The following is a 19,941-nucleotide window of genomic DNA, read 5'->3' on the forward strand; positions in this document are numbered from 1 at the left end:
CAGCAACCACCTCTATATTACACACCATCATTCAGTATTTTAGTCTATGATTGCCATGTGAGTGTACAAAAAATCTGTGAAAAAATATATAAAAGTTTATATATTAAAATCTTAAATATTGCCAGGTTGGTTTTCACAGCTGTTTCACAAGGTGTTAATTGTTCTTAAGTTATATTATTATTAAGTTGTAAGGTATCCTTTGATGGTATATATTAGTTCCACATTATTCGTTGTTGTATCCTAGGACCTACAATAGATAATTATATATATTCAACCACAAGGGTGTACTAATGAGCTATGTGAGATAGAAAAAAGTGAATCATAATAGAGGATTACTGAAATGATATTATTTCAGTGTAGATAAGGGAAGGGCAGATTAAAATAAAAACATGACAGCCAGACAAGCCACTGTATGAATCAAACGGACTTGCATATGAATGGAGTGGAAATTAGTTGACTTTGATCTGTAAGGTAAGTAACATTAATGTGTCATGCAGATTACAGGGTTTCTTTGCTATTTCTGAAACATAGCAACGTTTAAGACATGGATTTCATGTTTTAATGTTAACAAGGTACCCAAAAGGGGTTTGAAGTAAGGTTTTCATTTTATTAGCTAAACAAAACTTGTTTAAACAGCGAAATTGTAGCGGAAATCAGCCTTGTTTGAATAGCAGGGATGAAAAGAACGTCATTTTGGTTGTAATGATCTCCAAAATTCGAATCATTAGGTCATCACGCCGTTGATATAACAACGGACGCTAATAGTATATTGAATCCCATTGAGACGAAGGGGGGGACCCTTTTTGGCTGGGGGACATTATTTGGCACGACAGGCCCCCAAACAGCTAGGGCCGGCTCTGACTGCATGTGTGGGCATGGAAGTGGGTAGGCTGTGGCCCCTCATGATGAGCTAAGATTTTTCTTGGCCCCACCCCTATCAAAGTTGCCCATCCCTGCTTTAGGTCAATGTGAGAATCAGAAATGGATAGCAATCAATAATGGATAATAATTTCTTATTTCAGATTACATGTCTGGCATCTATTATTCAGTTATTGTCCCATTTGATCAATGCCAAGGGGATGACAGGCACCCACACAATAAGTAACAGGGACATTGTTCCGTTCTAGACCTTTAAGCATAGTTGGTGATATTGAACTGTTTTGCTACCCTTGAATAATTTTTTTGAGTTCTAGGTTTTGATAGATCCCAATAATCCAACCAACCTTGTGATACCACACCACCATAGCATCCAAAACGGCCAATTCCCCACCACTTTTCAAAAGATCTGACATGGAACCATCAAATTACTAATTTGCTTTATCAATTTCCGATTATAAAAATGTATCACCATAACAATAATATCGATCGTGATTGTGAGGCTAGCACGCTTGCGGTGAAGCGCTTCTGTGTTGCGTGGCCTTTGAACCCATTGTTGTGTCGCGACTGACGTCAGTTCTGTGTGCGAGACAGGCAGAGCGGCGTGCGCCTGGCGAGACAAAGGCGGCGGACCAGGGAACAGCCGGGATAAATATCCAGATACAATTGTCGGGAGGTATCTGCATGGGAATATAATGATAGACTACGAATCGATGCAAAGATTGACGGGCCGCTAAATGACCTCGACATTCGTCTGGAATAGAATTGTATCAACAGCCTGTCCCTTCTCTTTCGTTTTTAAACATTTTCTCCAACGCCCCCAATTTAGCGAGCTAGCTACTAGCTAGCATTAGAGCATTGGTAGCCACTCATCATTCCCTCAAGAATCAAAAGAGAGGAACTCTATACAATTGGGAGGTAGCCAAAAGGTAAAGTAACTGTGATATTTTATTCAAATATAAAATACACGTATTTGGCTTAGACGTATTATTTGAACTTAAGTATTTTTGCTCGGCTATCCAACTAGCCAGCTAGCTGTGGTACTCCCAAACAAAGGGGACGACAACGTGACAGACTCAACTGTGTGGAGCTAGTTTGCTAGCAGATTACCGGTTTTCCAAATGTGATGCTCCCTTTTCGGGATGAGACGGTCTGAATAGACAAAAGAAAATGCTCTAGTGTTGGTCAGTGTTAGTGAATATTGTATGATGCATATTTCAACAAGAACCAAGCTTTATTTTCGCCACACAGTGAGACAGAATGCAACAACACACAGACAAAGCAGGATAGGAGAAGGGTTGAAGGAGACGTCGCCCAAGTGGAGCAACACACTAACCTATTTATGAAACTAGCGAACTATGACATCGGATATGTTTTATAACTTTTAGTGTATTTAATTTTTGTGTTTTCTAAAACGTATCTTGGCGCGACACGTTTTGTGCTGAAACTCCCTTTGTTGTGTCAATTTCCTAGAAAAGAGCGCTTTGCACACAGACGCCCCAAGATCTGATGCTCATCCTCGTGGACTATGCCTAGCCCCTTATTCCACCCCGAGATTATGGACCACGACATGGTAGTGAGCAGCCAGCACAACGGGGTCAGCCTGCCGCGAGAGACTGACCAGGAGTCCCGGGACGAGGACCATCAGGATGCGCTCCGCTTCGCCCTGGACCAGCTGTCATTTATGGCCCTGGAGAAGGTGGACTGTGGTGGTGGGGGGCTCGTTGACACGCTCGACGGTAACCAGGGACCGTGCTCCGGGAATTCCAACGGCGGTTATGTCGACCTGCAGATGCTGGAGCACCAAGGAGGCTCCCGGGACTCCCCGACATCCTGCTCCCCGTCTCCAGAGTACTATGGATCGAGCGGGTACCACATGACTGGCCCGCACTCTCACCCCATGCTCGGTGAACAAAGCTCTGTTCTCTGCAATCGCAAGAGGAGTGTCAACATGACCGAATGCGTACCTGTGCCCAGCTCAGAACACGTTGCTGAAATAGTGGGAAGACAGGGTAAGAATTCTATATGTTTTCCACTTTTGTTTATCAATGTGGTTTGGCCGTAGCTAGCTAATTCATAAGGTATTATAGTTATAGATGTTCAGAGTCTAGCCATTACCAACTACCTCGCTCATAACCACATGATTGCATAGGACTGCCTTCCTTTGTTTGGATGGTGAGATATCTCATACGTTTATCAGCGCCGGCTGGTGTTATTGAGAGTTGGCCTTGATGTGTACAGTGGATGTTGTTTATGCGCTTCATAATACATGTAGATCAAGAATGACTTACTAGCCTAATCTGCATGTCCTGACAAGTGTTGAGACAACTCAAGATGTGTGTAGGGGGAGGGGTGGGACAGGGTCAGACAAAGCAGCAGATTGTCGGGAGTCCGGACATGTCTAGCAGCCGGCACCAAACAAAAGAAACCTGGCGAATAATTTTGATTTAGCTATATGTAGGCCTCAAGTCACAAATGTAAACAATAGGCCTGGCGTTTACATTGAGGTCAACGTTACAGTAGATTTTTAGTAATTTGTATATAGTTTTGCTCAACCCCGATGCGAGGCTTTTGGGAGGTCCGATGCACAGAACACGGGATTGGGCGGTGTTTTCGCCCCGCATCCAGCGCCGTCGACCGCTCTCAACTGGTTTCAAAATCCACCCATATTTTATCTCCGCACACATAGCTCAATATTCACTACTAGTTTGCATACACACAGTGTCTATGCTTGGCGCAGTTGTGGCAACGTTATTGCATTGTTCTCTTTGTTTGAAAATGCCATGCTTTCTGCCTCCCAGAATGACATCACACACTCAGCACCCCATTGGTGGGTGAGAGTAAACCGTCCATATTTAAAGGAACAGTGCAGCGGTTCTTGAGTTAGCGTCATTAATACTACTGGGCTAACAAGCTATAGGCTTTATATTATGGAAATATATTTTAATCTGTTTGTCAACCAGTGAATGCAGTGTGGCCAGATTTTTTTTTGCCAGTTTTGTAAATTGTTTTGTATCCCCAACAAATTCCTTGTCTTTCAATAAATTAAAGCATCAAGCAGGGGTTGTAACAATAACAAAGCTGTTCCTGTCCCTGTTTTGGTAAAAACCTCAGGAGAGGTTGGAGAAATGTAACCACTCTCAAATTCATAGACAGGGCTCTAGATGCAAGGACAGGCCATCCATGATATAAACATTTTACTTTTAACAATGTTTGTTTTCATGTAATTTGTTTAAACATTGGAGTAAAATAAGCGTATATTTTGGGTTTTCCTTGTGTGACAGTTGAACTAAGCTCACGAGGCATTTATAAGTTCTATTCATCAGGATTCAATGGGTATATACATAAATTCAAATATGTAAGTTGCATGCCCCTTAAAGTTAGTCACTGTATATATTATTTAAATTATATAATTCATTTTCACATAGTTTATGCACAACCAATACTTTCCACTTAAATTCCCATTATGAGAATAATGAATACCTTAGAGGCTGCTGCCCTATATACATAGACTTGAAATCACTGGCCACTTTAATAATTGGAACACTAGTCACTTTAATAATGTTGACATTTTTCATTACTCATCTCGTGTATATACTGTATTATATTCTACTGTATTTTAGTCTATGTCGCTCCGACATTGCTCGTCCAAATATTTATATATTCTTAATTCCATTCCTTTAGTTAAAATTTTGTCTGTATTGTTAGATATTACTGTTGGAGCTAGCATCTGTTAAACGTGTATGTGACCAATAAAATAGTATTTTATTTGAATGATTAATTCTCAACTCCCCCAAACAAAACGGGCAACAAAAAAATGTATATATGCAATCTTCCTCACCCTTCAACCCCTCTGTCCCAGGCTGTAAGATCAAGGCACTGCGTGCGAAGACCAACACCTACATAAAGACCCCAGTGAGAGGTGAGGAGCCCGTGTTCATAGTTACAGGGCGCAGGGAGGACGTGGAGATGGCCAAGCGGGAGATCGTCTCTGCGGCCGAGCACTTCTCCATGATCCGGGCATCCCGCTGCAAGGCTGGGGCCACGGGCACAGGAGCACCCGGGACAGGGGGAGCGCTCCCTGGACCCCCCCACCTGCCTGGACAGACCACTATACAGGTATGACAATCACAGTAGGAGATACAGCAGCTTAAAATGTTTTATTATTTATTCAACCAGTTCTGTTGAGATGGCCATCATTATTTTACGACAAGGGAGCCTTGGCCAGTAGTCAGCATCACAAGCACCTGTGGAGATATACAAATATCTGTTGGCTAAAATGTCCCTCCTTTGAATAGATAAAATAGAGGTCATGATAACGTCTAACGTCTACTTTCATACACTTACTGCACGACCATTCAATTCCATTTAAATGCCAGTTATTGCCAATTGCTTTACTGCTCTGCCAGTAAATGGCATGGTTCATCACCAGTTTTTATAGTTATGTAATTCCTCCTTGACAGTTTTTCCTGGCCAGGTCAGGTGGTCTGAAACTCTCACTGTTAAGTATTTCCTTCCCTGGTGCAGGTGCGGGTACCGTATCGTGTGGTGGGGTTAGTGGTGGGGCCCAAGGGGGCGACCATCAAGCGCATCCAGCAGCAGACGCACACCTACATCGTGACGCCCAGCAGGGAGAAGGACCCCGTGTTTGAGGTGACGGGCATGCCTGAGAATGTGGACCGAGCTCGGGAGGAGATTGAGACGCACATCACCCTGCGGACCGGGGCCTTTGTGGACCTCCAGGGAGACAACGACTTCCACACTAACGGGACTGACGTCAGCCTAGAGGGCCTGGGTTCGCTGGCTGGGGGGCTGGGCGCTGCTCTCTGGGCTCGGGCCAACAACCCCCACCCTGCCCCTCCACCCCCGCCGCCGCCTCCACCACCCCCGCTCCCCATGGCCATGCACCAATCTTCTGGGAGGAAGCTGTCCTCCTCGGCCTCCTACCACCAACACAACGGAGGGATGGGCTCTGAGTGCTACAGCGCCCCCAGGAGGGCCACCGAGGGAGGTAGCCCCACCAGCCCATTCAGCACTAGCTCCAGCAATGCCGGCGGAGGAGGGGGGTTCACCTTCGGGGGTGACTCCACCCCAGGCCTCCCCTCTGAGGAGCTGGGCTTTGAGTTCAGCGCCTCCAACATCTGGGCCCCTTTCGTCAACGGAGGAGGAGGGAAGATCCCAGGCACCTCTCAGAAGCAGCCTCTCCGCAGAAACAGCAGCGGCCTGAGCGGCGGTGCAATCACCCCCCGCCTGTCCCCCACCCTGCCCCCCGACGCAGTGGTGGGACCCCTGGATCATCAACTGGCCCGTCGGGCCCAGAGTGACCCACTCAGCACCCTCTCCTGGCTGCAGTCGGGCGGTGCCGGTGCAGGGTCCTTCTCTGGAGCGTCTAGCTCCAGCTCCGGAGGGTCATCCACCGGTTACTCCTCCTGCTCAGCTTCCTCCCTGCCCGGAGGCTCTCCCACCGATTCAGAGGGCGGGGGTAGCTGCGTTGGCCTGGGCTCTGGCATGCTGGGCCGGCTGAAGGCCGCGGCAGGCGCTGGTGCTGGAGGTCTAGTTGGCATGGGGCCAGGGGGCGTGAGCAGGGACTGCTTTGTGTGCTTTGAGAGCGAGGTGACAGCGGCTCTGGTGCCATGCGGACACAATCTGTTCTGCATGGACTGCGCCGGACAGATCTGCCAGTCCGCTGAGCCTGAGTGCCCTGTCTGCCATACCACTGCCACACAGTGCATCCGTATCTTCTCCTAATAGCCCCCCCCCCTCACCCACCCGAAGACGAGGGATGGTATGGGGACTGAGGAGGGGGCGAGAGGGGTAGGGGTGTCATCTTAAAAAAAACTGTACTTTACGGTCTTACTATCCGAGAGAACTGCAGTGGACCATCAACTGTGGCGGGACGGACGGACACCAACGACCTTCTCTGCACATATGATGGACCACAATGATTACAATATTAGAAATATGACACTATACGGATGTTGATTTAATGATAACTATGACAATAATAATAATGAAAATATTTCCAGACTGACTGATTTTGATTGGTTCTGCGGACTGCAGAAACAGTATGGTGGGATCAAGAGGTTTCATGGTGGACTTGTGTGGAAGGAAACCAGTGTCTTATCTTCTGGCTTTCGTTCTGACCTGGACCAGCCTTCAGGCCTGAACTAGGTTGCCAGGCTGTTTGAATAGTTTCATTCTCTCGCTTTTTTTTCTTCTTCAGATATCTCTGCCTGCTTCTCTCACAAGCCTTTTCCTTTGACACTTTTGTACTTAATAGCAGATATTTTTCGACGGAGCTGCCTAGGCCTGCACTTTTCTACTCAGTTTCCTTTTCGATGTTCTTTGACAGGATGCAAAACGCAGTTTTTTGGTCTTCTGAGTTCGCTCCTGTTCTTTCTTTTCAGCTCTCTCGCCATCTTTCCTCTCTCTGATTCAGAGGGGTTGGGTTAAATGCGGAAGACACATTTCGGTACAACTGACTAGGTCTCTCTTGCTAGTTAGTATAGTGACATAAAGGAAATGCTTTGGTATGAGCCTGGAACTGACTTTAAAACAGGCACAGAGACACCTATCAGACAAAAACAAGCCAGAAGGCCCTACTAGATCTTATGAAGACTGAAACACGTAAGGTATTTATACTGTTCAAAAACTGATATCCAATGTTGTGGTTTTAATGACTAGTATAGGAATAATACAATGGTAATAAGTTATTTAAGGAATATCAGAACTAATGCCAGAGGTCAGTTACTCAGTACCCCTTGGTCCTTCTTTCTCTCAACCGCTCTCTCCCTCTCCACCCAATCTCCTTCAATAGTTCCAGTTTAGTTTTTGGCCCCATTCTTCCACTCTCTCTCTTCCCCCTGTGGAGCTCAGTGTAGACACCGAGCCATCCATAGCCCAGTCCACTCAGATCCTCTGTTACAGTTTGCTTTGGAGAGCTAATGTATTTTTTTAATGGGTCTTTGGCTTTTGACTGTAAAGTATGTTGCCCCTGACTCCCTACTCTCTGAACTGCATTGACGTCGAGTAGGATAAGATGGGTCTTGATGTCACACACACAGGAATGTCTCGTCCAATAGGGGTCTTGGTTAAGGGGAGGTGGCCCACCCCCAGTATTGGGGGCATCCGAATGAGCTGTCTCTGTGCCCTGAGCGACACATTGTAATGTTATTAGACCCCCCCCCCTCGGGTTCCTCGATTTGAGTGATTTTTGGTCTTCCGCTCCCCCGCCTCAGCTCCCCCAGCAAAGCTCTTTATCTCCTAGTCCAACCTGGATCACCCCTCCCAAGTGACATTGTCACCCTGGGAGATCTATTTTGTGTTTGTATTTTCACATCAACTGCCTGTCTGACTGTGTTTTTAAGTATGACATGGTTGGTTTTGGTGTGACGGTACATGGTTGTTATATGCAGCCCTCTGAACGTACATGCGGATCTACTCCTAGAGCCAGACAAGCCATGACAAACAGAATCAAAACAATGAATGGGAGAGGAAAAAGGGCTTCCTTGCGCACACACACACACTACATTTTCAGATGTTAACCTTCTCGTCAGTGACAACAGCGAGAATAATCAACTTATCCAATATGGCAGCTAGTAGCTAGTTCATCCAGGGCTTCCAGACACTCGGTGTTCAAACCCCAACAGCTGCAGAATGTGTTGCTTGTTCTTTTCTCTCTGGTCTACATCTATAGAACACTGGTCAACCCTGTCAGCACCAGTCCTTCTCAGTCATGTCCATCGCCTGTGAACAGAAGGCTCTGTTCCAATACTTTTCAAATGCAGCATCCCTTTCTACCCTCACACCTTCAGGTACTATCCACTGATCTACCATGTGTGGACAGGTGAAAGCAGGTTCTCTACTGGATTTTTCTCAATAATGTCACTTCAGATCAGTGACTACCTTCTGGGAGGGAGAAGGAAAGGACGCAGGGCAGCAGATAGCCTAGCAGTGAGAGCGTTGGGCCAGTAACTGTGAGGTTGCTGGTTCGAATACCCGAGCCAACAAGGTGAAAAAAATCTCTGCAAGGCACTTAACCCTCATGTGCTCCATGGACAACATATTACTATGGCTGACCCTGTAAAACAACACATTTCATTGCACCTATCTGGTGTGTGACAATTAAACAGAGAATTATTATTATTTATTTTTTAAGAGAATGAACACAGAGCTCAAGTATAGTCTGTGCTTGAGGGTCAAGCCGGGCTACTTTTTAACAAACAACTTCTGTGTCTGAGATGCCTGACTAAATGAGCTTGTCAAGTGAAGGGGACAGCGGCTTGACGTCTTAGTCTGTAATCTAGTAATCGACCCTCCACATTTAACTACACCGCAATGCTCCCTACTTGAATGGCCCTTCATGTCCACAGATGTGGAGCTAGTAGCTGGCTGACTGATGAGTCATATTTCACTGAAGACTATAATGGTGCTTTGGTGCAACTCACTACTGACATAGATACCGTTTTCTACGGCAGCACCTCTCTCCCCCTCTTCTTTTAGGAGTCAACTGTATAACTGGCAACCCTGACCCCGCTCTCTCTCTCTCCCCTCAACGTGGGAGGGATCTGTGTAAACTGGCAACCCGTCCCTGCTGGGTCTGACTTTAAATGTTTTTAGTATAGTTTTTCTTTGCTCCCGCAGACTCAAGTTGGGTGCAGGGAAGAATGTGACCATGTCTTTTAAAGGAACAGATAAACTATGACTGTTGTGTCAATCTTAAAGGCCCTTTTCCAGAACTGCCCATGACTTCTCAGTCACTAAAATGTCCAGAGTTGAATTTGCCAGGTGGTTCTGGTCTGGTTGTTTCACCAGGTCATGTACAGTAGCATGAACAGTTAAAGGGTACAGAATATTCTCATATTGACTGCTGATTATTTTGGCTGAATTTAACCCCTGACCCCCACCCCATTAAGGTTTGAAAACAGGGTTTATAGAGGCTCCTTAAGGAGTGACGTCTGACCTTTTTGTGACACAGGTGGACCCAGGGGGAGCCACGCCCATCCGGGAACTTCGCCTTCCTATTTTGCTTTAATCCTTTAACGCAGAACCAAAATGTTATGTTAGCAAACAAGGTTTCAGGCCTGACTTGTGTATATACCCTGAGTACAATCAATGGGATCTCATTTTCAAAAAGTTACCAGACTTAAGTAAGGAAGTTGTAGTTTTTAAAAACATGTAACATTATTTGTAGGTTAACCATGTGCATGTCTTCAAGCCATCAGGCATTAGCAAATAATTTTTCAGAGGAAAATAAAAACTTTTTACACTTTATTTTTACAATTTATTTGCTTACCTAAATATCCCAGACAATAATGTGACCCTTTTTATTACTTCAAAATATTTTATTTTCAATATTTTTTATTTTATTTCCTGTGTACAACATGTAGGCAATTTATAACAAAATTAGAAAAAAATTATTGAAGAAATTTTAAAATTGAAATATATTTTATTTGAAAGTTTATGGACCTCTTAACCGTGAGCCGGAACAATATATGCATATAATTTGAGCTGTCTTGACGGTTGAGAAATGTATCAAGAGTTTTATTTTTTATGCTTCTTTAATAAAATCTTGTTTTTGGTTTCATTTTTTTACTGTAAAACAATAACCCTATTGTGATTTTGTTTTTTCTCTTCACTTTTTATGGTAGGAATACTGCATGGCTGTGTGGTTACCTTGCATTCCAAACTTCCAACCAAATCAGTGAGCTACTAGTCTCATGGACAGGCTATGTAAACATATCTGAACAAATTACGCAAGGTTTTTGTTCTGGGTTAACTGAGATTAGTGAGCGACACCACTCCTTTGAGACTGGATAGGAATGCTAATTTGGTGAGGTTCGAAAATGCTACATTTATCGGTTGACTGGCTTGGTTAACAAAACCGAAGCATGGATGTCCATAGACTGCTTTCAGGGCAAAGTAACTTTTTAAAATATGTGTGAACTATCCCTTACAGTAGGTGCCTTATTGTTCTCATTCCACCACATGGTGGCAGTAGATACTCATTGGCTAGATGCTATGAACGATGGGTGTGCATACAGCGGCCTAACAAAGCTCTCCCATTCAGAGGGGAGGCATTGCAGTTCAGTTGGCAGCTTGTAGATAGGTTTAGGATGGACAGTGTCTTTTTACATGTGGTCATTGAGTATAACAGAATAAAGAATAGGCAGTTTGTGACAAATGCCTTTTTAATAGGAAGCAGTTCACAACCAAGCTGCATTCCAACCCACCTTAATCCTTGACAAAGAACAATCAATCATAATGATAAACAAATTAGAAACATCCTCAAAAAATAATTCTCATGCGAATTCTGTGTATAGGCTACATTCATATTGGTTAAATATTTTGTCTTCATAAGCCTTTTGAAAAATGTTCACAATTCATTATCATTAATTAGTTATTCAGATAAGAAAAACAAGATTCCCATAACTGGTAACATCAAAGAGATGTGTGCTGGCATGATGAAGTTAATTTTCCTTTCATGCACTGGTGTTTTGTTTTTATTCACGGGGGTCGGCATCGCTTGGTCTCCATGGAGATGTTGGCATGCATGCGTGTTCATCTCACATGTGCCCTTTTGTGCTTGAGCATACGTCAGTGTGTGTATATATGTGTGTAGTAGAAGACAAGAGGTTATTGTAGTTAAAGTAATACATTCTCACTATCAGTGGCATACTCGGCTCTCATGATCCTGTGATGTGAAATGACATTCAGAAGCCTTGCATTTGGTTAAACAGGTCCAATGCAAAAGATGAAAACAGAACATTAATGCATTAGCTCTCCCTCCACAGTGCAACATAACACAGGCCATGTTGCTCTCTAGCAGTGGAAATAGTAGCAGAAGCTCTAGAGTTGATTTTAAACTCATTTACAATAAGCAGAAACATCACAATATAAGCGCTTTGTGCTAACACCCATCATTTTGCATTGTAAATGTAGAACTGTTCAAAAACGGACAGACAGGTGTGTGTAACATGAGGTGTTTTCTGTATAGTAAGATCAGCTGTGACATGCTAAGTGATTGGGTGATATATATAGAGGGGTTGTGTTGATTATTACCCCTGTCGTATTATTAAACTACTACATTGTCATCTACAATGGCTTGGGAGTTGACACTTCTACTAGCCAACATTGGTCTTTGAAAAACATTAATTGGTCCGTTTGAGTTGGCCCATTCACCGCAATCCCCGCAAAGTCATCCAGTGGAAAAGTCTGACCAGGAGCTGACTGAACAGCAGATAGGTCTTAATGTAAGCCGGACTGCTCTCCCGCTCCAATGTCCAGTATTCCTAAAGTATTCCCAGTCTTACAAGAAACACACACTTCCTATGAGGAGGGGATTGAGATGTGTCCATTACAACAGGGAATTCCCCATTCAGTTATCCAATGAAAAGTTGGGATTTGGCATCCCGCTCCTTGAATCTGGGTATTGCAGTTGGAACTCCTGGGCGTGCCACAGGTTTCTAGTGATTATGTTGGGGTTATATTGCTTGCAACCACATTACAGTTTTTCTCAATTGCTAAAACACTAAAACCCATTGGCTGAACAAAGTTCTCAGTTGCCTGGACTCATTTAGCTAATTGTTGGTCAATACCTTAAACCATTTCACATGGTAAAACACAATTTGCAGATCTCACTTAGACTTTTCAGCAAAACTAAAGACATTCTCATTCTCAAAACACATTCTGCACTCTAATGTCATCCATACTGGTAAACACAAGTGGCAACAATCCAATACAAATAGAGAACACATGTCATTGATTGAACACAACCACTCAAAATTGATTTAACCTGTTTCAAATGATGCGACACAACCAATATAAGCCAGTTCAGAGAGCAAACAGGTTGTTGAAGGTGGGAAGGAGAAAGTCTGAGAATGGATAGAAGAAACAATGTGAGAGGACGTGTACGAGTGAGTATGTGAGGTGGGCGACGAGGAGGGCAAGAAAGAGGAAGACAAAGAGTGGAAATATCTGATGAAATTCGAGCAACAGTTATAGACCATGTTCTTGTCCATGGACTGACAATGAGGGAAGCATGACTTCGAGTGCAACCCAATTTGAGCCGATTTTCTGTGTCCACCATAGTAAGGACATTCAGAGAAGAGAACAGGTACAGTATACTACTGTATTTTTGTCATTGCAAATTTACTGTACTACATTATATGCAGCTGTTTTAATAGACATTTGTAAAGTTAATCGCTGTATGTATTGTACTGCATGAATATGTTTTGTAACTGCACAACTACTTTTTGTAGAATTTCAAGGCTGCCACATGCAGGTGGAAGGACAGCTATATTCACTCGGGAGCAAGAGGCCGTTATAGTTGGCATGGTCCTTCAAGATAATGCAATACGACTCAGAGAAATCCAGGAACGAGTGATACAAGACAACATACACTTCCAGGGAATTGACAGTGTGAGCATTTCCACAATTGACCGTGTCCTCCATCGTAACAGGATGCGAATGAAACAAGTATACAGCGTACCTTTTGAGCGCAACTCACCAAGGGTGAAAGAACTGCGAGCTCAGTATGTGCAAGTAAGTGTACATTCAGAAACATTTACTGTAATCCAGATTGTCTACAGTACTAAACACATACTATGTGAATGACGTTACTCTTCAGTACATACAATGTATGTGAATCAGAAGCCTAATTGTACTCTACAGTATAGCACTGTCTCTGTACGACTTACAAAGTCCTACATACAGTATATTGTATTTCTACACAGACAATATTTGACTTGGAATCCTTGGACAGACCCCATGAGTTCATCTTTGTCGATGAAGCAGGCTTCAATCTAACAAAGAGGAGAAGGAGAGGTCGAAACATGATTGGACAGCGGGCCATTGTTGAAGTCCCTGGTCAACGGAGGTGGCAATGTCACAATCTGTGCTGCTATCAGCAACCATGGTGTTCTACATCACCATGTTACACTCGGGCCATATAACACCCAGCACCTAAGATTTATTGCCAATCTAAGAGATATTTTATTTGAGCAGCAGGTTCAAGAGCAGCAGGGTCAAGAGCTAAATGAGAATCCCATTCCCACCTATGTGGGATAGTGTGGGACAATGTCAGTTTCCTCCGAGCTGCTCAGGTAAGGGAATGGTTTAACATCAATGGGCAGTTTATGAACTTGTACCTCCCTCCATACTCGCCTGAATCCGATTGAGGAGTTTTTCTCCTCTTGGCGATGGAAAGTGTATGATAGACAACCCTACACCAGAGTAAATCTGCTGCAAGCCATGGATTTAGCCTGTGGTGATATACAGTGGGGCAAAAAAGTATTTAGTCAGCCACCAATTGTGCAAGTTCTCCCACTTAAAAAGATGAGAGAGGCCTGTAATTTTCATCATAGGTACACTTCAACTATGACAGACAAAATGAGAAAGAAAATCACATTGTAGGATTTTTTATGAATTTATTTGCAAATTATGGTGGAAAATAAGTATTTGGTCACCTACAAACAAGCAAAATTTCTGGCTCTCACAGACCTGTAACTTCTTCTTTAAGAGGCTCCTCTGTCCTCCACTCGTTACCTGTATTAATGGCACCTGTTTGAACTTGTTATCAGTATAAAAGACACCTGTCCACAACCTCAAACAGTCACACTCCAAACTCCACTATGGCCAAGACCAAAGAGCTGTCAAAGGACACCAGAAACAAAATTGTAGACCTGCACCAGGCTGGGAAGACTGAATCTACAATAGGTAAGCAGCTTGGTTTGAAGAAATCAACTGTGGGAGCAATTATTAGGAAATGGAAGACATACAAGACCACTGATAATCTCCCTCGATCTGGGGCTCCACGCAAGATCTCACCCCGTGGGGTCAAAATGATCACAAGAACGGTGAGCAAAAATCCCAGAACCACACGGGGGGACCTAGTGAATGACTTGCAGAGAGCTGGGACCACAGTAACAACGCCTACCATCAGTAACACACTACACCACCAGGGACTCAAATCCTGCAGTGCCAGACGTGTCCCCCTGCTTAAGCCAGTACATGTCCAGGCCCGTCTGAAGTTTGCTAGAGAGCATTTGGATGATCCAGAAGAAGATTGGGAAAATGTCATATGGTCAGATGAAACCAAAATAGAACTTTTTGGTAAAAACTCAACTCGTTGTGTTTGGAGGACAAAGAATGCTGAGTTGCATCCAAAGAACACCATACCTACTGTGAAGCATGGGGTTGGAAACATCATGCTTTGGGGCTGTTTTTCTGCAAAGGGACCAGGACGACTGATCCGTGTAAAGGAAAGAATGAATGGGGCCATGTATCGTGAGATTTTGAGTGAAAACCTCCTTCCATCAGCAAGGGCATTGAAGATGAAACGTGGCTGGGTCTTTCAGCATGACAATGATCCCAAACACACCGCCCGGGCAACGAAGTGGCTTCGTAAGAAGCATTTCAAGGTCCTGGAGTGGCCTAGCCAGTCTCCAGATCTCAACCCCATAGAAAATCTTTGGAGGGAGTTGAAAGTCCGTGTTGCCCAGCAACAGCCCCAAAACATCACTGCTCTAGAGGAGATCTGCATGGAGGAATGGGCCAAAATACCAGCAACAGTGTGTGAAAACCTTGTGAAGACTTACAGAAAACGTTTGACCTCTGTTATTGCCAACAAAGGGTATATAACAAAGTATTGAGAAACTTTTGTTATTGACCAAATACTTATTTTCCACCATAATTTGCAAATAAATTCATTAAAAATCCTACAATGTGATTTTCTGGATTTTTTTTTCTCATTTTGTCTGTCATAGTTTAAGTGTACCTATGATGAAAATTACAGGCCTCTCTCATCTTTTTAAGTGGAAGAACTTGCACAATTGGTGGCTGACTAAATACTTTTTTGCCCCACTGTAGGTGAGGAATCATGTCAGGGCTGTATACGGCACACGAGGCTTCTTCCCCCGTTGCCTCAGGAGGGACAATATTGCTTGTGATGTCGACGAAGTGCTCTGGCCTGACCCAGCCCAAAGACAAGAAGAAGCACATTGATCACATGTTTACTCCTTTGATTTGTCCCTTTTAGTATTGTATACTGTAGTACAGTGCATTGTAGGCTGTACACTGTACAATGGACAAATTGTATGGCCCTGAACATTGTGCTTTCCATTTATTAACAGTACTGACTGCTCAATAGAGATTTTGACTGGTTGCAGGTTCATATCAACAAAGAACAAGAATTACAGTATCACAGAGACAAAGGACAAGTTTGTGAGATGCAGGGTACAGTACTGTAAAAATAGGGGTACAAGGAGGAGGAAGAACAAAAAACCAAAGAGCAAAGCAGAGTAGTAATTTCTGATCAATTTTGAGCTACTATGATAGAATATGTTTTCGTTCATCAAAAGGCAATGACGGAAAAATATGAATATTTTTTTTGATTAAAAATGTACTTCTCCCTGAGAATTGTATGTTTTGAACAATGTGTTTTCTATTTTCCGGTGTATTGTTTACTGACTGCTTGAGAGTGTATATCATTTTGATCACTTTGTTTATGATTTGAGAGCAGTGTTTGATTTTGAACAGAGGTAAAACTGTTTTGAGGCAAATGTTTAATTTTGCGAGAGGAGTCAGAGGTTATGTAAATAGTGCTTGAAGATGAGGTTTTGTGTTGAATGTTTTCAGGAAATGGAGCAAGGTTTCAGAAATGGTGTTTTAGCAATTGAGAAAAACTGTAAACAGATTAACTCTTAGCCCAGAAGTCAGGTAGGACAGAAAACACGCAGACTCCAAAATGCACTGAAAACTTTTGACAGAAAAATGCAGGGACAAATTGACCAAAACGACAACTACTGTAGATATTGTCTTAAAACACAGAATCAGAATATCATGAAGGCAGTCAGAGAGACCATGCAGTTTCTCTGCAGTTTCCTGTATGGTATATAGTGGCCTATGGGTTGGTAATTGTATGGCCCATAGCATAGAAAACATATTTCTAACATTTTCACAAATGCAGACGTATGGACTGACTAGGCAGTGTCCTTTCTGTGTCTGATGGTCATGTAGCCCTTTGCAGTATTTGTGCACTTTCAGGGGAACATAGAAGAGGGTTTGTTTGTGAGAAGTTGACGCAACCATCTTGGCTATTATTACTCCTTTATAGTGTTGTGAAACGAGCGCCATTGCTCGAGTAGGTAAGTATGTAAAAAGAGCAGACCATCTTCAAAACGTACATGCTTGGGTCTATTGCACCATGTCAGTGTCTATGTACATTATGGCCATATGGTGTGTTCCAAACAGCCGACTGACATCCAACAACTGATCCAACCCTCAGGTAGGCTACCCTCTACGGATGTGAAAGTCTGGCATGTCTCACAAGAATTTCACAACATCTGCTAAACATGTGTATGCGACCAATACAACTTGATTTGATTACAATCATAAAAAATACACATTCATATCAGACATCGGAACATTCTTATCTCGCTTTGTGTTTCACACTGTATAGTAGTTTGGATAGTAGTTATACCAGATTATATGCACCGTGCACACAGGTATAAGGTGTCAAGTGTCAGTATTGGGGGGAGAGGGGGTCTGTCAACAGACTGTGAAGGATGTGTCACGCTGCATGAGGCAAATAGCGGTCACACCAGACATTTACTCGTTTTCTGATCCACACCCCTACTTTCTTTATTTAAGGTATCTGTATTCCCAGTCATGTGAAATCCATAGATTAGGGTCTAATGAATTTATGTCAATTGACTGATTTCCTTATATGAACTGTAACTCAGTAAAATCTTTTAAATTGTTGGATGTTGCGATTATATTTTTGTTCAGTGCCTTCGGAAAGTATTAAGACCCCTTGACTTTTTCACATTGTGTTACGTTACAGCCTTATTCTGAAATTGATATATTTTAAAAATCCTCAGCAATCTACACACAATACCCCATAATGGCAAAAGTTTTTTTTTTGTTGCAATTTCAAAAAAACAAAACAGAAATACCTTATTTACATAAGTATTCAGACCTTTTGCTATGAGACTCGAAATTCAACTCAGGTGCATCCTATTTCCATTGATCATCCTTCAGATGTTTCTACAACTTGATTGGAGTCCACCTATGGACAATTAAATTGACTGGACATGATTTGGAAAGGCACACACCTGTCTATATACGGTCCCACAGTTGACAGTGCATGTCAGAGAAAAAACCAAGCCATGAGGTCGAAGGAATCGTCCGTAGAACACCGAGACAGGATTGTGTCGAGGCATAGATCTGGGGAAGGGAACCAAAAACATTTCTGCAACATTGAAGGACATCATTTTTAAATGGAAGAAGTTTGGAACCACCAAGACTCTTCCTAGAGCTGGCCGTCCGGCCAAACTGTGCAATCGGGGGAGAACGGCCTTGGTCAGGGAGGTGACCAAGAACCCAATGGTCACTCTGACAAAGCTCCAGAGTTCCTCTGTGGAGTTGGGAGAACCTTCCAGAAGGACAACCATATCTGCAGCACTCCACCAATCAGGCCTTTATGGTAGAGTGGACAGACGGAAGCCACTCCTCAGTAAACGGTACATGACAAGGTACATGAACAAGATTCTCTGTTCTAATGAAACCAGGATTGAACTCTTTGGCCTGAATGCCAAGCGTCACGTCTGGAGGAAACCTGGCACCATCCCTACGGTGAAGCATGGTGGTAGCAGCATCATGCTGTGGGGATGTTTTTCAGCGGTAGGGACTGTGAAACGTGTCAGGATCGAGGCAAAGATGAGCGGAGCAAAGTACAGAGAGATCCTTGATGAAAACCTGCTCCAGAGCGCTCAGGACCTCAGACTAGGTCAAAGGTTCACCTTCCAACAGGACAATGACCCTATGGTCAAAACACAACAAGACAGTCATGAAGAGGGCACGACAAAGCCCATTCCTCCTCAGGAGACTGAAAAGATTTGGCATGAGTCCTCAGATCCTCAAACAGTTCCAGTTCCACAGCTAAACCACCGAGAGCGTCCTTACTGGTTGCATCACTGCCTGGTATGGCAACGGCTCAGTCTCCGACTGCAAGGCACTATAGAGATTAGTGCGTACGGCCCAGTACATCACTGTGACCAAGCTTCCTGCCATCCAGGACCTCTATACCAGGCGGTGTCAGAGGAAGGCCCTAAAAATTGTCAAAGACCAACCACCCTAGTCATAGACTGTTCTCTCTGCTACCGCACGTCAAGTGGTACCGGAGCGCCAAGTCTAGGTCCAAAAGGCTTCTTAAAGCTTCTACCCCCTAGCCATAAGACTCCTGAACAACTAATCAAATGGCTACCCAGACTATTTGCATTGTCCCTCCCCCCCTCTTTTAGGCTGCTGCTACTCTCTGTTTATTATCTATGCATAGTCACTTTTACTCTACCTACATGTACATATTACCTTGACTAACCTGTGCCCCAGCACATTGACTCTATACCAGTACCCCCTGTATATAGCCTCTCTGCTGTATTTTACTGCTGCTCTTTAATTATTTTGTTATTTTAATTTTATACTTTCTATTTTTACTCATCACGTATTTTTCTTAAAACTGCATTGTTGGTTAAGGGCTTGTAAGTAAGCATTTTACTGTAAGGTCTACACCTGTTGTATTCGGTGCATGTGACAAATCAGATTTGATTTGAAAGCACACAGCCAAGACAACGCAGGAGTGGCTTCGGGACAAGTTTCTGAATGTCCTCGAGTGGCCCAGCCAGAGCCCGGACTTGAACCCGATCGAACATCTCTGGAGAGACCTGAAAATAGCTGTGCAGCAACGCTCCCCATCCAACCTGACAGAGCTCGAGAGGATTTGAAGAGAAGAATGGGAGAAACTCCCCAAATACAGGTGTGCCAAGCTTGTAGCGTCATACCCAAGGAGACTCAATGCTATAATCGCTGCCAAAGGTGCTTCAACAAAAGTACTGAGTAAAGGGTCTGAATACTTACTTAAATGTGATATTTTTTATAAATTAGAAAAAAAGAAACACTTTTTTTTTTGCATTGTCATTATGGGGTATTGTGTGTGGATTGATGAGTAAAAAAAACATTTAATACATTTTAGAACAAGGCTGTAACGTAACAAAAGGTGGAACAAGT

General features: G+C 43.5%; 1 protein-coding gene across 1 annotated transcript; it reads left to right on the forward strand.

Moving 5' to 3' along the window:
- Positions 1–1,475: 1,475 nt before the first annotated feature.
- Positions 1,476–11,007, forward strand: LOC120020169 (RNA-binding protein MEX3B-like). The gene is made up of 4 exons (XM_038963656.1): positions 1,476–1,805; positions 2,350–2,888; positions 4,739–4,995; positions 5,404–11,007. The coding sequence occupies exons 2-4, from the start codon at positions 2,405–2,407 to the stop codon at positions 6,622–6,624; spliced, it is 1,962 nt and encodes a 653-aa protein (XP_038819584.1). The 5' UTR covers positions 1,476–1,805; positions 2,350–2,404; the 3' UTR covers positions 6,625–11,007.
- Positions 11,008–19,941: the final 8,934 nt, after the last annotated feature.

This window comes from Salvelinus namaycush, chromosome 25, assembly GCF_016432855.1.
Source record: "Salvelinus namaycush isolate Seneca chromosome 25, SaNama_1.0, whole genome shotgun sequence".
Lineage (NCBI taxonomy): Eukaryota > Metazoa > Chordata > Actinopteri > Salmoniformes > Salmonidae > Salvelinus > Salvelinus namaycush.

What these genes read in the sequence shown, in the direction of transcription:
- LOC120020169 (XM_038963656.1), top strand. Translation starts at nt 2,405, where the DNA reads ATGCCTAGCCCCTTATTCCACCCCGAGATTATGGACCACGACATGGTA. An exon ending in TGAAATAGTGGGAAGACAGG is followed by an intron (nt 2,889 to 4,738) that starts GTAAGAATTCTA and finishes CCTCTGTCCCAG; the next exon opens with GCTGTAAGATCAAGGCACTG. An exon ending in CTGGACAGACCACTATACAG is followed by an intron (nt 4,996 to 5,403) that starts GTATGACAATCA and finishes TCCCTGGTGCAG; the next exon opens with GTGCGGGTACCGTATCGTGT.